The following is a 17,221-nucleotide window of genomic DNA, read 5'->3' on the forward strand; positions in this document are numbered from 1 at the left end:
CAATTCTTTATGGCGTATATTTAATTTGATCTTTATTAATTTGCAGTATAATTTTTATTTTTTAACTACTATACCTTACACGCGCGGTCCGTTCCTAAAATAAACAAACAACTGAAATGGCTAAGCTCCAGTCCTACTATCGGTATTTTTTCTTCTTTCTTCCAAAGGGACACTGTATTGATTGATGGAAAATGCCTGTTTCCAGTCACCTTGGGTCAAATCAATTATTTTAACTGCTCCCTTGTGTATAAAAGAGAGAAAATAGTTGAAACCAGGTTGTTGCAAGGTGAACCCGGAAATTACTTTGACCCACGAAGAATTGAAATTGAGTTGAAAATCTAATGTTGAAATCATAAATTGTGTTAAAAAACTCTTTATAATATCTTCCTAAGATAGAAATATGAAACAATAGCGTCGATGTGAAAACTAATGTTATCAAAGCTACGTTTTCACGGTACATCTGAGATAAATAAGGTAGGTGTTTTGATGTTTTTTTGATGTTTTATATGAAATAAAAGAATAATAAAAAAAAAAGGTATCCAAGGCGGAGATTTGTACCGAAGTTTTTGCATTCTGCTCGCCTATGTCAGAATTAACCATATAAATTTATATATAGATTGCTTTTTTCTGTGAGACCCCTATTTGGTACAGCGCCATACACGTTCAGATTATACAACACATTGACTCTTGTTATTTTATTTAATAAGTCTATAGACATAACGCATGCGGTAGGCCTGTGCCGTATATAGTGGTAACCTACCCGATTCACTCACCTGATAATTATATAACACAACAAGCAACAGGATTACTCCTCTTCCCCAATCTCTATCACATTATGCATACTCATTAGATATTATTTTCCCATTACCTCAATTATAAAGCGTCTAATTTTGTGAAACCTTCAAGCGCTGTATATTATTATCACCCCGGTCACGTCATTTTTTATCAATCAAGTATGAATACGTTATGCTTTGACCTAAGGTACCCATTTGTACACCTGGGTGGAGAGAGGCAAACGTAAAAAAATTGTTTTGCCTGAGGATACAAAAAATTTAACACGAGCGTTGGATTCGAACCCACGTCCAACACCCTGTGCCGGCGCCACATGCCCTTTTTATTGTTATATAAATATTGGAGCGGGAAGGTTGGGGAGTGGGGGAATGGGCTATGGAGGGGATAATACAAAATAGAAATCATGATCGATGATTATTGCAACAAATTAATATTCATCAATTTTAACACATGGTTTTGATTGGTTGTTGTAGTAGTTTGTGATTAGTCATTTATCAGGGAGTTAATGAGATAAAAACCCAGCTTTTGGTATTTCTGCATTCTTGGTTCACATCGTGCGACGTTTGTAGGCCTGCACGTTCACAGGATCTTGATAGATTTACACAAAACAATTAAAAAGGTAGGTGATAGGTGGTCAAAATTGTATGTAGTAAGTATTGAAAATCATCTGAAAACCATGTCCTTGGCGAAATGTCCACTAGCAAAATTCAATACGGACATATACCAACCAGGTATTACATAACCCTGGTGGCCAGAGTACTATTTACCATCAACTACAATCTAAACAACTGTTCAAGGACTTTCACTACTGTTGGGCCTGGGCGCTGGAAACATTCTCTCTTTGACATAGAAACTCGACTTTGGACAGTTTTAAACCACTTCTAAAGGTGCTATGTGCAATCGGTGGAATAGCGCTTTAAAAATGGGAAGATTGTTGATAACAGTTTGAATTTACAGATTCTGATGTTATAACGTAGGCCTAGGTTAAAAAAAAGTTCATACGGGACCAAATCATTTTATTTGTAGAATACTGATTTTAAGTGCCCGCTGTCTTACTCTGACACTGTACTGCTGGCTCTAGACATATATTCTGAGAGTAGTTTGAATTTACAGATTCCTAACGTAATAAATAACGTTTTACAGAACTAAACCGTATTTTTGTTTAGAATGAATGCCGTACTGATCTTAAGCGCATGTCTGTCCATGGCATTGGCGCTTCCCAATGGTCCCCCAACTACTGCTTGTCCAAATATGATCCCTCAACATGGTCCTTCCACAGTATCAGGAGAACCGCCATATGAGGTCACAATTGGTAAAACGATATACAGCAAAGGAGGTTCGGTACAAGGTAAGCCAACAAAAAAGGAAATGACGCAATAAGTGACGAGTGCGTACAAATAAAGCGCTTACTACGTATACTAATCTTAAACAATAATTTCATGAACTTCAAAATTAAACCAACCAAAAGGGCTAACAAAAAAAGTAGGCCTACCAAACCGGTCTTGGAATTGAAATACCGTCATGTCACCATTGAAAACAAACTTTTCTATATTCTTAACAACAGTCACCGTTGCAACTACAAATGAAACATCTTTCCGAGGCTTCTTTGTTCAAGCCAGAGTGAACGATGCTGATTTTGCAACTAATCCAGCTTTAGGAACGTTCTCCGACTACCCAGAGCAAACAGGGGGCGTGGAATGTGCTGCCGACAATCCTAACGTAAGAATGTCTTATTTTTACCGAGAGAAAAATACTGAGTCAATATTACTAGTGGAAACTAAATATAAATTCAGCTAAGAACAGAATTCCTCTAATTACACAATTTCGCTAAGAACAGAATTCCGTTAAGAACAGAATTCCGCTATACACGGAATTCCGCTATACATGGAATTCCGCTATACACGGAATTCCGCTAAACACGGAATTCCGCTATACACAGAATTCCGCTAGGCGAAATTTCGACTCAATTAAGATTGGCCCAAATTCCACTGGCGTAGAAATCGATACCAATTCTAGGCTAATTGGTGCAATTCTATCAATCAAAACAATATAATATTCTGTCCAATTCTGTTACCTCATAAAAACTTGTCTTAAGTGTTTATTTTTAAGAATTCTGTATAATATCAATATACAATACTTATGCAAATTATCATTTCAATAGAGTGCATGGGGCCATAAAAATAACAATGACAAAATGAGTGTCGTGGCCACCTGGACATACGATGGACCATGTGAAGATGTCGGCGACTTAGCCTTTAGGTATACTTTTTTTAAATTCCATTAATTCTTAATTTAGAGCACCAGGCCATTGGCAAATTTCCCAAGCATATTTTAGTAAATAGAAACTAATTATGTCAATATGAATTCGCCTTGATATTGTAGATTGTCATTCGTTTAATTATTAATTTAATAAGCTTATCATACAATATGATACAATTTCGTTGACATGAACACGCACTTTAATCATGGAAAGGCGTGTTTTAATTAAGTTCGAACATTCCACTGTATCAATAGAAACCGTGCATATACATTTCTAATGTGATAATTTATCTTTATCAGAATCAGAACTCTTTTCTCAAATTCATTATTATAATGAACGATTATAAAAAATGATTTTCTAAGGAAATTTACATTTGCACAGTCGGAAACACAGTATACGATAACGATTGGAATTAAACTGCTTTATCAGGTCGGACATAGCAAGTCGGATTCATATTACCAATCTGCGCCATTTTGCAATCTTAATCAGACTTTAATATAACAGAAATATCCTGATTTTTAGTAGGCATTGTTGAAGGCAATAAAGCGCAGCGCAAGTACTTTGAACAATCAAAAGATCCGATTTGTTAGTGTTTGTCTATTGGCACGACCGCAGTTTCATCTCGAAATAATTGCTATGTATCCTAATATAAAAATTAATTTTTCGTTTTACTCTTCAGGGTAACTGTAGTCCAAGGTAATCCTGCATCAAGATATTATACCGGCATTGTCTCCAATAATTTAAAGTTTGATGCTGATAAGTGTGAAACTGGAGCAGCTAGTAAGTACAGTAGTATAATTATTTAACGAACATCTTTCCTTAATTAATAAAGTTAACAGATTTTTTTTAGGGTTTGAATATGTCATTTTAATGTTATATAATATACGGTAGTTATTCACTTTGACCTAAAATTGTATCAAAATAAATATTGTTTTACCTGAAAAAAAACTTAATTTAAAGAATAAGATAATCAAAATAGTTGCCAACCAATGAGTTTTGAATAAATTTAATAATTTATTTTCTCTTTTTTATTAGACAAAGGTGATTAACTTAAAGTGATAAAAAATACAAAATTGCCCAAGTCTTCTTCATTTTGTATTTTTCAGGTTACGTTATATCATCAATCTTTACAATTATCACCAGTATCATAGTAGCTGTTCTTGCTTATTAATATTGAATTCTTGTAACAATATAGTCGTACACAATTTATAGAAGAATTAGATACAGAAAGAAACCAATATTTCTGTACGAGATTTAATCAGAAACGAATGATATAATGAATATGTAACGTGAGCGTGCTGTGTTTCGGCAAAGTAACAAGCCATACTTTGAAGGACGCGCTATCTTGTTGTTGCTAACGTACACGTGAATATCTTTGATATCCATGATCATTTACTTGATAACTCTGTTTTCAATGAAAACTGCAAATTTAATGTATCTTGGATTCCAAATACTTTTCGAGATATGTGTATTTTTCGATAACACCAGTCACACACGACAATCAACAAATTGGAAGTCCGTCCCATTTATAAAATTGCTTTATGTTTTTCTGTAATAAACTATAAATAGTACAGCTTGTGTTTTTGCTTCTTGCAAAATCAACTTTATTTGGCATCGTGTAAACTCGTTAAAGCCTGGTTTCCACTATAGGAAACAATTAAATTAGACCAATCGCATGTGATGGATTATTCGGACTGTCGCTTGTCAAATCACTTGCGTTGTCCTAGTGGGAACCAAGCTTTACAGTAACGGACCAACGGCGTTATTGGTTGCAGCATGGAGGTACCTCCATGGTTGCAGTAAGATATAGCATATGCGTTACGACAATATTTATAGTAAATGCTCTGTGAAAAAATATGACTTTTCCTTCATAAATAAACTCCTAAAATATTTTCGATCTCGATCCTACAACATTTTTTTCCTCCATTTAATCAAAATAGGATGATACATTACAACGTATATATAAGAGCCTTAGAACATTTGTTATAAAAACTATATATATATGCTATTTGCACGCATCATCCATAGGATCAAAATGACCGAAGGTCGTTGGAAGTTTTGTCCTAAAAAGATCGGGTACGCATGTCTTGTCGAAGCTGGTATTATCGCATTATGAAAACCGCCAAGATAATCCGACACAAAGTTAGTAATTTTCGATTTTTCACACAAAAGAAAGATTTAGACACATGCATATCCAGGTCTTTATCAATACTACTTTGATGACACTGCATAAAAGTAGGCCTACTTAATGACTTTGTGTTTATCCTTGACTGGGTATCAAAGGTTGTTTGTGGTGTGAACAAGGTGATACGATCATTTAAATTTATCAAAGTTCATGATCCGTTATATAATAATTAGACCTTGAATTAGAGAAATATTCAAATATGATCTAGAGAACGCGCTGTACAAACACATAGCTGAGTGATTACGCTAAGTGGTACCATGTAGGTACCTACAATGGTGGTACTGAAATATAGATATCATCACGATGCATTTTTAGGTACAACTGGTATTCCATGCCTTTAGTAAATTAATACGTATGGTGTCTGCATATTGTGTATCCACTTGTACAATGACAACTTCTTTTATTTTCAATTTCAATTTCAAAGTTTTGGTTCAAACTAGAGCTGTAACGCAAGCGCGCCATTTGACCAATCGCAAGCGATGGATTATTCCCACTTTCGCTTGTGATTGGTCAATTCGCTTGAGTTGGTTCTCGCTGGGACACAACGCAAGAACTACGAACTAAAGCGTGGTTCCCACTAGCGACGCAACACAAGGACGTAACGCAACGCAAGTGAATTGACCAATCACAAGCGATGGCTTATTGCTTGTGATTGCTAACTGTCTATAACTTCGCTTGTCATTGGTTAAAACGCTTGCGTTGCGTTTACGTCCTTGCGTTACGTTCTAGTGGGAACCAAGCTTAAGTTCGCCGCAATATTAATAATACAGAGGGCGCCAACCACGACATCTTTTATCGTAGCATTTATTTATTCTAATAAACAATACAACTGGAGAATGAAAGTAAAAAGTAAACCGGTGAGGCATGATTACATAAATATTATTTAAAGGAATAAATTGACACAAAAACATTTATTGTAAAAATATGAATTTAAAAAGGTTGAAACTGATTATACTAAAACATTCTAATTTAATCTAAGACGACGTCGCACAGTGCGCAACTACGTATGCGCAACTAGCAATTAATTTCGTTCATCGTTATGCAAAATCTAAATGATTTATTTAGCTTCCTGTGTATTCACCACTGCCAATAACAACGTATGTTGTAAGAAATTAAAAAATAAGGGTAAAACTGCATTTCAATGATCTCAACTTTGTTCGCCGCTGCATACTCTTGGACGGTTGGTGAAACTCTTGCACCTTTCCCAACGGCGAGTACAGCTTTTCCATTCCCTCTTGCGGTATCCGCTACTTGATCAACACAAGCTTTGTCAATTTTTGATTGAGTTTTGGCTTCCCATACCTGGTTACCTCTTACGAAAAAAATCAGCTTGCTTTCCGTTCATTGGGACTTCTAAATTTGACGTTAGAGCTGCCGAAACGGTCACACAAATACTTTCCAACTTGCCTCTGAAACCAATATCCACGGTTTGCCATTTTGTTTTGTTCTGTAAAAACAATTATCAATAGCAAACATATGAATAAACAAGAGAGATATCCAAAATATATAATCAATTATACTTTTCAATAGTTGGTTTTGTAAATCCATGCAGAGATCATCATCGACTAAATCTTAATGCAATCAAACGTATGCCATAAATGACAGTCTCCATACACCTACGCTCTACACCTGCCTCATTCAGTTTCTATGTAGACCATATCATTTCTTCTGAAAAGAAGCTGCTATCCAAAGGAAAGGGTTGGGTGAATTATAATCCGTCGAGTACTGGATGTCTAAACTTTGCAAGGGACGTACAGTTATCGTACCCGTTATAGTATTTTATAACTAGTACTGAATTGTTTAACTTCAGTAATATAAAATTTCAATTTCAATCAATTTTTAAATTAAAAGTAACTTATTTGAACTACTGTGTATAATAAATATAACTATGATATATCAATTTGGTAAACAATTTTACTCTTACCTTTTTTTAAAATTAATTCTCAACTTCTTCGAAACTGAAGTGACTGATAGCAAAAACACGTTCGAATAACATTAGTATTGTCTTCTGACTAAACTTAAAATATGCTTACAGGATACCGAAAAGTGACACTATGTGCTGATTGGTTAAACATTTTCCTGTGATACAGAGACTTTTTTGTTTAAACTTAACATTACTTCATTCTGGAAAAACCAAAATCCTAGGAAGTAGGCGCTATGCCAGTATTGTATCTTTTTTGTTAGTACTGTATAAAAAAGACAATTTAATCGAACGAAATACAACTATATTTAGGCCTATAAGCTTTTAGAGGTTTTAAAAAACAACATTCAAATGTTATACATTTATTAGTATAATTCTTGTGATTATGTGTATCATGATAAAATACTAATACTCTGGCTCTTAGTTTCCAAAGCAAACTAATTTTTGCAAGATAATTTGCTTATAAATTATACTTTATTTGTAAGATATTTAATAATTTGTATTGGTATCATTAGTATCACTTCAAAAATTCAATTCAAGTAAACATTTTAAATTCTGAGATTTTCTTTTCGAGAAAAAAAAATTCACCAGTATCTTCTCAATTATCTTCAACAATCATTGTAATAATCCATTATCATAATCATTGCATATCACATGATTTATTATATTTTGTTAAACCTTATTCAAACCTTACCAGCAACACATCTGATTGATCAATCATGGGTCATTATTATTTTTGTTACTACCATTCAGTTTTTACGTCATCGTAATATTATTTTTTTTCGTCATCGTAATTATTATTTTTTTTGGTCATCGTAATATTTTTTTTTCATTAGTAATAATATAATAATAATACCACATTTATATAGCGCCCTTTTCATGAGTAATCATGCTCAAAGGCGCTTTACAAGCATTATTACCCCAGTATTTTTTTGAGATCAAACACGTATGGAAACATACTCCCATAATGCAGCCGGTAACCAGCGCAAAGTTGTGTCTAGATCTAACTGGGTACCCATTTATACACCTGGGTGGAGAGAGGCAACGTAAGTAAAGTATCTTGCCTACGGATACAAGCAATGCGGATTCGAACTTAGGTCTGACGATCAGTAGTCCAACGTCCAACACACTGCGCCACACGCCCTTTCAGTAATGTAATGTCATCGTCCATCAAGATTATATAAAAGAGAGCGTTTTTTCGTTATACACATTGTGGTATTGCACGTACGTATCAATATGGTATCAAAATGACATGAATTGAACTTAAAGGGTTTTAACATACACTAGTAAACAGTAAACTGCGTCTTGTTAATTCAAGCGCAGAAAAACAAAAATCTCATCATCATCATCATCATAATCATCATCGCGTCACCTACATTTTGTATGTAGTCCCGTCAATCAAACTGACCAATATAACCTACTTTTTAACAATTAATAATTATTTCTATGTTTAGTAAAACTTAAATCTACTAGTACTAAAAATTTAACGTTGGTTGTGAGCAGTAATATGTCAATTGAAAGGCATTCTGACAACCTCTACGCCGTTAGCTGCAGCATGCTGCAGAACGGTTGGTGAAATAGATGCATCTCTCCCGATAGCAAGCACAGGTTTCCCCACTCCACTTGCAATTCTTGCTGCTTGAAAAACATGCTCCTTTCTAATCTGCGATGAAGACTTGGCCTCCCATATCTGGATGCCGCTTACCGCATTGACGACAAAATCAGCGCGACTGTTGTTCATTGGTACCTGTGATCTCACGTCACTGTATTGGCTGGCCAGGTAACTGCCAACTTGACCCTCAAATGATGCTCCATGGTTATGGTTCATTTTTTCTGAAAATATTAACGTTTAGAGTAATCATTTTCCCAGACATCCTCTGCACTCGAACCATTTTCTACCACTATAATTTGGAATTGTTTTTCTTCTAACAACAGGCCCTACAACCTAACTTCAATTAATTTAACACACAATTTCTCTATTCTTTCTAAGAAGAAGAGTTAACATTTAACCTTACTTTCAGATTTGTTGCCAAAATTCTTTCGAATGATCTCAGCCTTGTTTGCAGCTGCATGCTGCTGGATGGTTGGTGAGACCGTTGAACATTTCCCGATGTTGTGTATAGACTTTCTGCCTCCTGCGGTGGCCACAAGTGGTACAAAATACGCTTGTCTTCCGTTCATAATTGACACTTTTGGCTGGACTTGAGAGCTACCAAAGCGATCACACAAATGTTTCCAAACTTGCCTCCAAAAATAATATCCACGGTTCGCCATTCTGTAGAAGAAATGTCTAGCGGTCACATTCTATCCTTGGAATGAGGACTTGAAAATGGGGTTGGGATGAGTCTCGGTGCTAATTGTTCGTTATAATAAACGTGAACAAATAAAACACTTACCTTTAAAGTATGTTTCTAAAGCGACACGAACATGATCAAATTATCATGATTTTCTTCTGGCAAAACTGTAAATATCTTGTTAAAACTTAGAATGGTATAAAATCTTCAAGTGATGATTGGTTAAAACTCTTCCTGTTATGATACAGAAACTGCATATTTTGTTGAAATCAAGCATTACGTAATTCTGGAAAATCCAAGATATTTGTAATATAAACGGAAACAAGAATCAGGCGTTATGTCAGTTTTATTTTTTTTAAATATGTAATATGCTTTATTCTCGTTAAACTGACTTATTTAAGTAGTAACAGTAGCAGTATTTAATTTATTATTTTGTTAGTAAAACACAAATTCACATTATTTATTCAAACTCGAAGAAATATACAAATATGACTGTACTTATCAAAACAATTTATTTTATATATATTTATTTGCCTGTTATATAGGTAGCTAGAAATACAAGTGTCATTTTACTCGCAATAGGGGACCTATTTTTATTTACATATTTTTAAATGATTAAATAATCTCATGAAGCATCGTCTTTTGTTAATTATTTATTTATTAATGTTTTTTGTCCAAGCACAGGAACAATTTGGACGGTCGCAACTAGTTCTTAATTTGTTACAAACGCCCTCTAAAAAGTTAAGAATCTTCACACGCTCTGGTTGTTGTCTACGGACGAAATTTGTTTACGATTTTAACAATCATGCCCTCATCTATGCCTTTATGATGTCACGTGTTCTTGTTGCCGCCACACCTCAAATCGGCAAATCATAATTCTTTTTTAAAATATTGTTGCCTACAGTTTTCTGTTCGAACGGAAGTGTTCATTACAGTTTGGTACCCACAGGCACAATAATCGCGAACAGAGAGAACAGGATAAATATTGTTAACAATTTATAAAACGTTGTCTTGGTAGTCTCGCATACTCGGAAGTTGTTCCTTCTCAGTTGGATTTGACCGGAACATCCGTTCGTGTTTCCAATAACCACAATTGGACCGCCCTGGTTAGCCATACATGTATTTTTTTCTGTTTAAACAAAAACATAAATAAGTACTTAACATAATCCAGGAGCTAGAAAAAAATCCTGAAAATAAATGTGCGATGATCATAACAATGATGGACGCCGACGATAAATTATGTATCAAATAAATATTTAATAATTATTATGGAGTTACTGCTACAGTAGTAGCTTTTCCAGACATAAACTTTGATTGAAATTAGGCCTACATTGACGATGCAGCACTTACGGTTTTCAGCTTCTGTGCGGCGGATAAAAACTTCTCGAGTGCTTTAATAATTTTAATGTTAGACCCGAAGCTGTCTAAGTGGAATCACAATTAAAACATGAATTAATTTAGTAGCCTTATATAAAGACAATCATAACAACATGTCCATTTGTGATTGGATTGAATTTATATGCTCTTTAAACATTGTGTCATTTTGGAAAACCCAATGTTTGGAAAAGTATGTGCTGGACTTTGATAATGAAACCCACTTTATTTAATACTTTCTAATTCGGATGGATAGACACTTAATCGATAAACAAACAATTGAATTGCGTAAGTGTCAACATTACGCTGCCCGGTGAATTCGGGAATCACGTTGGAAATTCTAAAATTCCTTGTACATTATGAAAGTTATCGTTTTGACAATGGAGTACCGTGTCCGAGATTTGACTCTCCTGATAGACCAGGGAAGAGTTAACTCTTCCCTGGTTAGACTACGTATCCGATTTACATAAACGGCAACTAAGCAGGAAAAAACAAAAGCAAAATTGTATACATTTCTTGTTAATTTTATTTCATTCCCTGAAACTCAAATTTGATTCAATCAATGACGTGCTCAGGATAAGACGTGTATAGCGAGCGCTCCTCATTTGACTACAATTTACACGGCGTGTACACAGCAAAATTTGAAATTCTAAGCAAGAAAAAAAAATCTTGTTTTAAGAAAAAATTCTTAAAATAAGTATTTTTTTTCTTGTCAAGATTTAAAATTACTTAAAACAAGAAATAATTTTCTATAAAAGACACATTTTCTTAAATTAAGTTTTGCAATATTCTTGAAAATGCTTATTACAAGAAATATTTTACTTAAAATAAGAAGTCAATATCATTCTCTTCTTATTAAGAATAGTTTTGCTTAAAACAAGATTTGAAAATAATTAATTTGAAAAGTATTTTACTTAAAATAAGAAATCAATATTATATTTATCCCTATCAAGAATAATTTTTCTTAAATCAAGATTGATGAATTCTAAAAATTACTTAAAACAATAAATATTTTTCTAGGTAAGACAAAGTTTCTTAAATTAGGTTTCGCAATATTCTTAAAAATACTTATTTTGAGAAATATTTTACTTAAAATAAGAAGTCAATTTCACACTACCCTTATCAAGATTATTTTTACTTGAATCAAGATTCGCAATATTCTTGAAAATGCTTATTACAAGAAATATTTTACTTAAAATAAGAAGTCAATATCATTCTCTTCTTATTAAGAATAGTTTTGCTTAAAACAAGATTTGAAAATACTTAATTTGAAAAGTATTTTACTTAAAATAAGAAATCAATATTATATTTATCCCTATCAAGAATAATTTTTCTTAAATCAAGATTGATGAATTCTAAAAATTACTTAAAACAATAAATATTTTTCTAGGTAAGACAAAGTTTCTTAAATTAGGTTTCGCAATATTCTTAAAAATACTTATTTTGAGAAATGTTTTACTTAAAATAAGAAGTCAATATCATATTATCTTATCAAGACTATTTTTGCTTAAATTGAGATTCGCAATATTTTAAAAAATACTTATTTTGAGAAATGTTTTACTTAAAATAAGAAGTCAATATCATACTATCTTATCAAGACTATTTTTACTTGAATCAAGATTCGCAATATTCTTAAAAATACTTATTTTGAGAAATGTTTTACTTAAAATAAGAATTCAATATCATACTATCTTATCAAGACTATTTTTGCTTAAATTGAGATTCGCAATATTTTTAAAAATACTTATTTTGAAAAATGTTTTACTTAAAATAAGAAGTCAATATCATACTATCCTATCAAGACTATTTTTGCTTGAATTCAGATTCGCAATTTTCTGATTTTGAGAAATGTTTTACTTAAAATAAGAAGTCAATATCATACTATCTTATCAAGACTATTTTTACTTGAATCAAGATTCGCAATATTCTTTAAAATACTTATTTTGAGAAATGTTTTACTTAAAATAAGAAGTCAATATCATACTATCTTATCAAGACTATTTTTGCTTAAATTGAGATTCGCAATATTTTTAAAAATACTTATTTTGAGAAATGTTTTACTTAAGATAAGAAGTCAATATCATACTATATCCTATCAAGACTATTTTTGCTTGAATTGAAGTCAATTCTATTTTAATATTCTTAAAAATACTTATTTTGAGAAATGTTTTACTTAAAATAGATTGTCAATATCCTTATATTCACACAACGGTAGAGCAGTTAGCACTTCAGTTTCAACTGATGAAAGAATCTGGGTAATCAAACTGTTTGTGCTTTGAATAATCGATTGCACTGCAACCTAAAGAAAATAATATTGATTTAATATTTTTTATATTCAAGTTTTAATATGTTTAAAAACTAAGTTGTGCTTTAGTTGGGGAGCTATGCAGCCTAACAAAAAAAATGTTATTTGTAACAATGAAATTGGTCACAAAAAAATGCAACATAAACTTAGCGTGTATAATGCCTAGGCCTAGTACCCAAGTCCTATAGTTACTATAGCTAATAGTCCTGTATAATAACAGTACCAGCAAGGCCTAGGAAATCGACGTATTTCTCTAATAAAAAATAGTTTAAAATGCATAATTGTTGTAATTTTAAAGCAAAATGGCTAGTACCTGCGGAATCTTGTTTCTCTCCTTTAATTTTAGTAGAAAGACATCAGCATTTTTTATACTATTATCTGCTTGTTCATCCTCTAGTTAGTAGGCCTTCTTGCTGAGCATCAACAAGATCATTAATATTAATACAATCATTAACAGTATAACAATACTAGAATTATCACTACTACTATCGTCAGTTGATAAATCATCCCCGTTATAATAGTTTTTTTCTTCATTGACTTCGTCAGTCTCCTAGTCTAGGCCTAGTTCTACTTCATCCTCAATTGGCATCCTCGTTTTCTCCAGGCATACTTATACTGATGTTTCCATCGTCAACTGCAGGAGGTTGCCGATTGTTATACTCGTCCTTAAAATGGCGTCTTATGACATGCTTGTAAAACGAATTGTAAATTCCAAAGCTTGCCGGGCAGCGAACCACCAATTCCACATGTTACTCGAAAATTCGGAGTATTTCCATGAATTGAATTATAATGCCTTAGCAAATAGGGTAGCAAATACTGTACCTACTTCAGTTTACTGGCACCAACTTATCGCTTTTTTTCGGACTGCAACAAACATGTGTCATTATTATTGTCTGTCGTATTACTGTTGGTCCAGACGTTTTATAGATTTGCTTTTACCACCATGGAGGTTTATACCTCCATGCTTTAACGTTGAGCAGTATAATGACCTTATACATTCTGGGTAAAAGGCCAGCGATAAATTTTTGGTTATACTGTAGTTGAAAAACAACACTGTGTGTGGTCGATGACCTAGCTCCCGGCGGGATCATGGCCAACGGTTTTTTAAAGTAATCATTCAAAATCTAGAGTTTGTAAGTAAAAGACACCTTTCATCGCAATTTATATATTAAATGCTTCAATAGGCCTAGTAAGATTAGTCTAATATAATGTCGAAGGAAGACGCTTTGTTGAAGATCCGAGAAATAGATGAAGAAGTGGCCAACATTTTAACAGGTTCGTAGGCCTAATAATTATATTTTAATCTGCCAGCAGTCTAGGCCTAGCCTAGGCTCCTTCCTAGTAAGTAATACTGTAGGCCTGGAACTAGTAGGTCTAGGCTAGCCTACTATGCCTGTACTGACGGACAGGTGTATAGGTTTAGCTTAGCATTTTAGTTCAGACATTGACAGAGGGGACAAATATTGTCGGACCATGGACCTCCATGGTCGGACCTATTTCAGCTAGGTATAAGGAAGGCCTAATAATAGATAATACAATTATAATGTAACAGTTATTTTGTAATGTAGCCATGAAATATCTACGAAGGATTATATTATATACACATATTCCAATGAGAAATATAATGACATTTAAAAACACTTCTTTATATTTAATTAATTGTACACACTAAGTAATCCCCGAAGTGATCACATCGATATTGAAACTTAATGTTTTTAACTCTAAATTTAAAAAAAACATACTAAAAAAACAAACAAAAAACATACGTACTGCATAACTAAAATTGTTATATTAAATTTCTTTTTAAAAAACTGTGTTATTTACAATATCTTAAATTATTTGTTAGGTAATTGAAGAAGTTCGAAGGATACTAATTATTACTAGGCAAAGAGGAATGAAATACAAAAGAAAGCTTTTTAAACAAGTGCAAATTTTTCCAAAGAAGAGAATAATATAGTTTATTTTGGTATTTTAAAGAGAAACACCAGTCCTCCATCTGGTAAGTACAGTGTATGTTTTTGTACTTTTATCTATTCATAAATAGTTTTATAATGGACCAATGGTAGTGAGGAAATATATTGTGTACGTATTTTTAACAGCTTGGTTCGACTCAAGCTAGTGTCATGCACTCCTCCCTTTGACAACTAAAATTAAATAAATGACTTATGAATATTAATTTTTGACATATTAATGCTCTCCTGGCCAGCCCACCATTTCCCCTTCCTTTTACATTGACCACCTACAAAACTGTAGGCTACATTATTAAAAATTTGAGCTACAGTATATCAAGTTTATGTCCATACATTATTCCACTCATTTAAATAAATTTATATAATATAATGTTTTCAATTTGTTATTTTTGGTTAGGTTCAAAGATAACCCATATGTTGTCAAATCTGTCAAACATATTTGTTGGGAAAAACTCATCAAAAAAAGTCTGCCGACCTTGAAGGTATTTTAAATTTAAAATACAAGTAACATTATGTACATTAAAAAAAAATATCTTAAAGTGTTTTTTTTAAATCAAATTTATCTTAGCTTAAAATTCGAGGTATATACTATGTTTACAATAATTTATTAAAATCAAACAATTAAACAAAATTTACATTTAATTGTATGATTGTTATTATAAACATTGATACGGAATAAAAACATCAATCAGGATTGAGCACCGTTTTGCGTATTGTCTTCCTAAATAGTAATATTAAAAATAAATTTAGACCCTAATAATTTAACTAAAAATAATAGATACAGCCAGGCCTGTCTTTGGGATCGGTATAAACAGGGCAAAGTTTGTGATTAAAAAGTTCAAATGCATATTCCACCCACCTTATAATGTAAAATTATTCTTACCACCGTTCTAATATTGCGTCATGTTTTTGTGTTTACCGCCCCAGATATAGGACTCTAAAACCACACCGTACCCAATTAGTTGATGATGTTACACATATTTTAAATACAGTAATAACTAAAACTATATTAATCTCTTTTCATTTAGGAACATGAATAAAGATCCAGAATCCTGGTCTTCACGCCGATCAGGTAATATGCCGGTATTGCTTTTGGACACAGAAATGGCCTACATTAAAGTTTAGCAAACAATTCTAACTACAAAGAAAGCAAAATTAGATGAGGCTCTAGTTACTCTCCTCTCCACTTTTTACCTTCTGGATTTCGATTATCCAAAATGAAAAGAAGTAGGCCTCACTATCCTTTAACAGTTAGTGATTTGTGATGAAAACACACCTGTACACTTGACAAAGGCTGTTGAATCATCATTAGTATACATTAATACATTTAAAGACACCTCTAATAGTTTAAAGCCCAGGTGCGGGAGAAGAATTTTACGAAATTTGTATTTTACCATTTTAATGTTTTTAAGTTTTCTTTTGATGGCATTTTATTATTAATAAAAACAAGTTTGTTTTAAAGAAGTTGTATATATTATTGTACCTAATGTCATGTAAATTGTAGTTCTTAATGAAAATAACAGTATTGTTAATATTATGTTTTATAACATTCTTGAATTTATTTGTTTAAGTAAAATATTTCTTAAAATGAGTATTCATTTATCGTTCTTAAAATAAATTTTTAATGATTTATATTTTATAGAATTCTTGTTTCAAGCAATTTTTTTCCCAATATAAGTAAGAATTTACGAATTTTAATTTGATAGAATTCTTGTTTCAAGCAATACTTTTCTTAAAATAAGTAAACATTTACTGGTTTTTATTTGATAGACTTCTTGTTTACTTATTTTAAAAAAAGTTTTGCTTGAAACAAGAATTCTACAAATAAAAATCGGAATATTCTTACTTATTTTAAGAAATATATTGCTTGAAACAAGAAAACTAAAAATATAAATCGGAATATTCTTACTTATTTTAAGAAAAATATTGCTTGAAACAAGAATTCAAAAAATACAAATCGGAATATTCTTACTTATTTTAAGAAAAATATTGCTTGAAACAAGAATTCTACAAATAAAAATCGGAATATTCTTACTTATTTTAAGAAATATATTGCTTGAAACAAGAATTCAAAAAATACAAATCGGAATATTCTTACTTATTTTAAGAAAAATATTGCT

The 17,221-nt window shown here is 32.2% G+C and overlaps 2 protein-coding genes and 1 long non-coding RNA gene across 3 annotated transcripts; 2 read left to right on the forward strand and 1 right to left on the reverse strand.

Annotated features, from left to right (window-relative positions):
• The first annotated feature begins 1,959 nt into the window (after nucleotides 1-1,959).
• On the forward strand, nucleotides 1,960-2,708 carry LOC140044320 (putative defense protein). Its single transcript, XM_072088798.1, has 3 exons — nucleotides 1,960-2,140; nucleotides 2,357-2,511; nucleotides 2,625-2,708. Exons 1-3 carry the CDS (start codon nucleotides 1,960-1,962, stop codon nucleotides 2,706-2,708), a joined length of 420 nt encoding a protein of 139 aa, XP_071944899.1.
• Nucleotides 2,709-7,761: 5,053 nt separating this feature from the next.
• On the reverse strand, nucleotides 7,762-9,408 carry LOC140043885 (uncharacterized). Its single transcript, XM_072088365.1, has 2 exons — nucleotides 9,174-9,408; nucleotides 7,762-8,991 (listed from the first exon to the last, which is right to left on the reverse strand). Exons 1-2 carry the CDS (start codon nucleotides 9,337-9,339, stop codon nucleotides 8,669-8,671), a joined length of 489 nt encoding a protein of 162 aa, XP_071944466.1. The 5' UTR covers nucleotides 9,340-9,408; the 3' UTR covers nucleotides 7,762-8,668.
• A 4,768-nt stretch (nucleotides 9,409-14,176) lies between these two features.
• Nucleotides 14,177-16,676, forward strand: LOC140043886 (uncharacterized). Its single transcript, XR_011844429.1, has 4 exons — nucleotides 14,177-14,406; nucleotides 14,978-15,130; nucleotides 15,499-15,583; nucleotides 16,130-16,676. It is a non-coding gene; the product is annotated as an uncharacterized lncRNA (long non-coding RNA).
• Nucleotides 16,677-17,221: the final 545 nt, after the last annotated feature.

This window comes from Antedon mediterranea, chromosome 3, assembly GCF_964355755.1.
Source record: "Antedon mediterranea chromosome 3, ecAntMedi1.1, whole genome shotgun sequence".
Classification (NCBI taxonomy): Eukaryota; Metazoa; Echinodermata; class Crinoidea; order Comatulida; family Antedonidae; genus Antedon; species Antedon mediterranea.

Bases quoted from the DNA above. Each gene is read 5' to 3' on its own strand.
- LOC140044320 (XM_072088798.1), top strand. From the start codon at position 1,960: ATGAATGCCGTACTGATCTTAAGCGCATGTCTGTCCATGGCATTGGCG. The intron at 2,141-2,356 runs GTAAGCCAACAA...TCTTAACAACAG, and splicing joins CAAAGGAGGTTCGGTACAAG to TCACCGTTGCAACTACAAAT. The intron at 2,512-2,624 runs GTAAGAATGTCT...AATTTCGCTAAG, and splicing joins GTGCTGCCGACAATCCTAAC to AACAGAATTCCGTTAAGAAC.
- LOC140043885 (XM_072088365.1), bottom strand. From the start codon at position 9,339: ATGAACGGAAGACAAGCGTATTTTGTACCACTTGTGGCCACCGCAGGA. The intron at 8,992-9,173 runs GTAAGGTTAAAT...TAATATTTTCAG, and splicing joins TTTTGGCAACAAATCTGAAA to AAAAAATGAACCATAACCAT.